This window comes from Dryas octopetala, chromosome 7 (genome assembly GCF_963921425.1).
Source record: "Dryas octopetala chromosome 7, drDryOcto1.1, whole genome shotgun sequence".
Taxonomy (NCBI): Eukaryota; Viridiplantae; Streptophyta; class Magnoliopsida; order Rosales; family Rosaceae; genus Dryas; species Dryas octopetala.
Genome location: NC_141372.1, coordinates 17,991,943 through 17,997,743, shown reverse-complemented (window position 1 = coordinate 17,997,743; position 5,801 = coordinate 17,991,943). Strand labels below are relative to the sequence as shown.

Below are 5,801 nucleotides of genomic sequence, written 5' to 3'. Positions count from 1 at the left end.
TTAGATGGGATGATGAGAAACGGGGGGCATATGTAAGGAAGGAAGATAAAAGTACGCGGAGGAATCGTCAAGAGGATGGAGCCCCTAAACGGAATAATAGGTCCCCCAGAAGAAGTGATAGGCCCGAGAAATATGGGACCGCGGATAAAAGGAAGAGGGAGGATCATGCTAATTCGGACCGTGACAAATATACACCTTTGAGACTTCCAATCAATCAAGTCCTTTACATGATCAAGGACCAACCATGGGTGAAACGTCCACCCCCTATAAAGTCGGATGCAAGCAAAAAATTTCCGGATAGGTACTACGCCTTCCACAAGTCTAAGGGGCATCTAACCAGGGATTGCATAGCACTTCGTGAGCATATTGAAGAACTTTTAGAGCAAGGATATTGTTGGGAATTCGTAAAGGATGAAGCATTAAAGCGGAGGCCTGAAAAACAAGATAGACAAAGGTCCCCAGATTCGGACCCACCACCAAAGAAGCCAACCATGAACTTGCAATGCATCCTCTCCGAACCAGACTACTTAGGCTCCACAAGAAAAGAAAGGGAGCATAGTTGCAAGAAAGCGAGGGAGGTCTTGGTGGCGCCTTCCCAGGACCTATCCGGGATCGATCTCATGAACTTCTCCGAGCAAGACGCTGCGGCATTGCACTCTCCCCATGAGGACGCTTTGGTTATCACCATCCAATTTGCTCATGCCACCGCGGGCCGTGTCTTGATAGATAATGGAGCATCCGTTAATGTGCTTTTCAAAACGGCGGTTGAGCGCATGGGTTTGATTGAGGATATCACCCCTGTTTCTAAACCGCTTATGGCCTTTGACGGAAGCTTGGTTCACACCATCGGCACTATCTCACTACCGGTGGTGGCGGGGTCAAGAAGCCCGCTCACGCCATTCATGGTAGTCGATTGCCCCACACCTTACAACGCTATCCTTGGGCGACCATGGCTCCATCGCATGAAGGCAGTCCCTTCCACCTACCATCAGGTCTTGAAGTTCCCAACAAAGGAAGGGATCCAAGAAATCCGGGGGGATCAAGCAACAGCCCGAAGTTGCGCGGTAATGGGTCTGAAAGAAATAAAAAAGTCGATTGGTCCCTTGATACCTCCGAAAGCACAGGACATATCCAGAGCACAGACCAAAACGCCTGAAGAGGATGCATCCGTCCCAGGGACTCAGAACCTTGGGAACCCCAAAGAAAAATCTGATTAGCAATTAGCCCTGGGGGCCCAAGATGAGCAAGAAGATATTGAAATCAATTTGGACCCTCAGGATAGTGACCCCAAGGGGGGCAAGGCAGAGGAAGAAGCAGAGTTAATTGAATTGGACCCAAAGCTACCAGAGAGAAAGGCAAGGATTGGGTCCAGACTTTCCACGATGGAAAAGGATCAGTTAATAGCATTCCTACGGGAAAATAAGGATGTATTCGCATGGTCCGCTGGCGACATGCCCGGAATCGATCTGAAGGTCATATGCCATAAACTTATGGTGGATCCAAACTTCAAGGCGGTAATCCAAAAGAAGAGAAACTTTACTCCAGAACGGTCAGCTGTAATTGAGGCTGAGGTAGATAAGCTCAAAGCCGCCGGATTTGTGGAGGATGTGTACCATCCGGATTGGTTAGCCAATGTGGTTTTGGTTCGAAAGAAAAATGGCAAGTGGAGGGTATGTGTCGACTTCACCGATTTAAACAAAGCTTGCCCAAAAGATAGCTACCCCCTTCCACGGATTGATCAACTAGTGGATTCAACGGCGGGGCATCAACTTCTTAGTTTCATGGATGCTTATAGCGGCTATAATCAAATCAAGATGTATGGGCCGGATAAGGAGAAAACCTCATTTGTCATAGAGAGGGGGACCTATTGCTATAATGTGATGCCTTTCGGGCTTAAAAATGCGGGGGCAACATATCAACGACTTGTGAACAAAGTCTTTAAGGACCTTATCAGAAAGACAATGGAGGTATACGTGGATGACATGTTAGTAAAGAGCCTACAAAGACATGACCATGTAAAGCACCTTGGGGAGGCATTTGAACTTTTGCGGAGGTATAACATGAAGTTGAACCCGGAAAAATGCACATTCGGAGTAGCCTCCGGAAAATTCTTGGGATATTTAGTAACTCAACGGGGTATTGAGGCTAACCCAGACCAAATAAGAGCAATCATGGACATGCGGTCCCCTCGCACTGTCAAAGAAATACAAAGTCTAACGGGCCGTGCCGCTGCCCTAAGCAGGTTCCTTTCAAAATCGAAGGATAAATGCCGCCCCTTTTTTCAAGCATTGAAAAGGAGCGGGGGCAGAATATGGAATGAAGAATGTGAAACGGCTTTTCAGGACCTAAAGACATATTTAAGCTCTACGCCTTTGCTATCCAAACCTTCCGCGGGGGAGGACCTATACTTATATTTGTGGGTATCCAGTCCGGCGGTTAGTTCGGCTCTGGTCCGAGAAGAGCAGGGAGCACAACACCCGGTATATTACACGTCAAAGGCTCTCCTCGACCCAGAAACTAGGTACCCAAAGATGGAAAAATTAATTTTGGCTTTGGTAAGCTCCGCTAGAAAGTTAAGGCCATACTTCCAGGCTTTCAAAATCATTGTGCGTTGTGGAAACAGATGCTTCAGAAAAAGGATACGGAGGAATCCTAAAACAAAAGGATTTAAATTCAAAAAAAAGAGGAATTAGTCAGATTTACTTCAGGAGTCTGGAATAGCGCTCAAAAGAATTATGCCACAATTAAAAAAGAAATTTTGGCTATCGTTTTAACTGTTACCAAATTCGAAAGTGATTTGCTAAATCAAAAGTTTTTAATACGTGTTGATTGCAAAGCTGCCAAGGAAGTTTTGCTAAAAGATGTTAAAAATCTAGCTTCTAAACAAATTTTTGCCAGATGGCAGGCCATCCTTTCAGCCTTTGATTTTGACATAGAATACATAAAAGGGGAGGATAACTCTCTTCCTGATTTCCTAACAAGAGAATTTCTGCAGGGCAAGAATGAGGAGAGGTTCATATTTCAGGAGAGGCTCGGGATCAAGGATGAACCAGAGGCAACAAAAAGAAGCTCAACAGCACACCCAGTGGCTTAGAGAGCCTCAGCCTGAGGAGCCTAAAAGGACTCCCTATTTTCCCTCCTTGGAGGTATCTGTTACAATAATTGAAAATCAGGATTTAACTAATCCTCCGCCAGATGTTGCTAAAAAGTACCTGGTAAACCATTGCAGCCCTGCACTGGGCAATAAAACTCGTGAATGGTACGAGGCAGTCTTAACAGACAGTGGATTGGTGCAAATTAAGCATCACTTCAGAAACAGAGGGATTATTGCCTTTTCCCATTTCATCATCTGTGATTTTATCACACCTGATGAATGGGGAACATCCCTTTTCGCTAAACAGCGTTTCAATGTGGAGCAGGGACTTATCCCGAACCGCTTTGATTATTATGATTACGTAAAAGCTTGGGAGGTCTCACTGCTTTATCAGAATCAAGAATTTACCCATTCTTGGTTCCTCCAGTTTAAAACAACTGGTCAAAAACCCCTTCCAAACTGGCTTAAAGCCTGGTACGCCGTCTGGGGACATTCTCCAGACATTATTCCTGCCCCTGTTATGGACAGCCTAATCCGTTTTCAAAACATTAATGATCGAAGATATTGTTCCTAAATGGGAAACGGGATTATGGTTCATGTATTTATACAGTATCCCTTGGATCCTTAAATGGTCCTATACTATCTCTCTCCTAAACGAAGACGAAGACATCTACATCCCCAATCTTCGCCGTTCGATTTGTGTCAAATGGTGGGACAAGTTCAACTCCAAATCCATTGAAGGAGTTTCTTTTAAATCTAAAAAGATTAAGGACATTTTGGGTTCCTCTTCCTCATCTTCTTCCTCTGATTCAGACAGGTTGAGGCATCTTGAGGCTGAATGCAACGAGCTAAGAAACCAACTCCTTAGAAGGACTGGTAAGAGGTCGGACGCTGAAGCCCCTTCTTTTGACATCACCTCTGACAATGATAATGAGGATGACTGTTTCGGAGTCTTCACCCCAATCAAGTAACTTTACTAAAAGTAAAGAAAAATCCCGTGATGCTTATCAGCATCTTTGATGGTCCCACTTATCTTTAGGTGGTTTGGCTTTTTGTAAAATAATTATAATGTACTATTTACTTTTTGACTTTGTTCACGGGTGGTTGTAACCACTCTATCTTTCACTATTTGCTTTTTAAAGGATAAGATTCCTTGTCGGGCCAGCTGTTTGGTCTTGATCTTTCCTTTCTCTCTATTTAAAGAGGCAGAAGCCTCAGTTGTAAGCATCGTAGAATTTTAAGCTTTCTGAAGTGTGAGATTGTAAAAGTGTAAGTGTGCAAACAAGTCTCCTGTTAAGACTTGATATTAATATAAGCGTGAGAATTTGCTTTCAATCCCGGAGTGTTCATTTCAATTCTGTAAGTTTAAATGTTCAATTTAATTTCAGTTCTTCTATATGTTTGTTCATTTCAATTTATTCTGATTGTACTTCTTAGTTTATATCTTTGGACTTTGCCAATCTTCAAAGTTAAAAAAGATTAATTTTTTCGGTTTTAAAACCCTTCCCCTTACCTGGGACAGTTTTGGTATCAGAGCCATCTTTTACGGGAGATAGTAGTAGGGGTTATTAGTTTGATAGTAGTGTTGAGAACTGACGAGTGAAGGGCAGTTGAAGGCAGGTTTAGCCGTTGGTAAGTCCCAGGGAGTAACTCAGGTTCAGAGATCAAACACTAATACTTTCTAATCTCCTCTATGGCCAATCTCTTTAGAAGTTTGTTCAGATCCTCCGAAGCTAGTTGATCAGGAAAGATGAAGTTGAACAATACCGAAGAAATAGTCTTTGCCGACTATGAAAAGCAGCTCCAGAACTGGTCCATACCAGCCTTTCCTACCAAGGAGATATACAGAAAAGGCACATTCGACTGGAGAACAGATTATGTTATCAAAACAACAGAAAGGACAGTGCCCATCTCCAACGCTCAGGACAACTTCCAGTTGTTCACACCAAGTTTGCTAAATCAGCATATTTCTAAAAAATTCAAATACCTACACATAGGTGTAGTCCAGGTTGCGGTAAAACCTTTGGTAAGAACAGGTTTAAATACCTCTGTCTTGGTCTGTGTAAGGGATCAAAGGCATAACAAGTTTTCTGATTCTCTACTTGGAGTAGTTGAATCTTCTCTAAGTGAAGGTCCTATATTTTTTAATTGTTTTCCTAATTTCTCTGTATCCTTAACTGACAAAGGAATCCTGAAAGCCTTAACTCTAAACATCAAGTCCCATGGATTTGATATGATTCCAGGATCTGAGAACATGGCCATTGTTTACAGGATTTATTATAAAGCAATGACTACCTTGTGCCCAGGAGCAAAAGATTTGCATGAGGAGGGAAAAACAATTATGTTTCAAGCAGATCTAAAAAGATCTAACGTGGCAGTCCCGAGGACAATTAGCTGGAATCAAGTCAATCTCCCTCTAGAATGGACAGTAGCTCAAGAGGCACCTCAAAGGCCTCTCCAAAATCAGGAAATTGACCAGATCGTGGAGCATGATGATGGCGAGGTAGAAATTAGATTCTCCAATCTAAGATCTACGCGTCTTGGAACTTCCACAAACTCCAGGTTTTCTTATCCAGAAAACCCACCAAGCCGACCAGTAACCTTGCCAAGATCTGTCTCATCCAGAACCATAGATGAACCATTGATGGTTGGAACAGAGAGAGAAGGATTAATCAGTAAGCCTATTTATACTGACTTTGAAAAATCT

At 43.1% G+C, this 5,801-nt stretch overlaps 1 protein-coding gene across 1 annotated transcript in view; it reads left to right on the top strand.

Annotated features, from left to right (window-relative positions):
* Window positions 1-1,217, top strand: part of LOC147280190 (uncharacterized) — a 1,611-nt gene extending 394 nt beyond the window's left edge. Inside the window, exon 1 of the mRNA XM_086252152.1 lies at window positions 1-1,217. This exon is cut by the window's left edge and continues 394 nt beyond it. Within this exon, the coding sequence (XP_086108278.1) occupies window positions 1-1,217 (1,217 nt within the window).
* The last annotated feature ends 4,584 nt before the right edge of the window (window positions 1,218-5,801 follow it).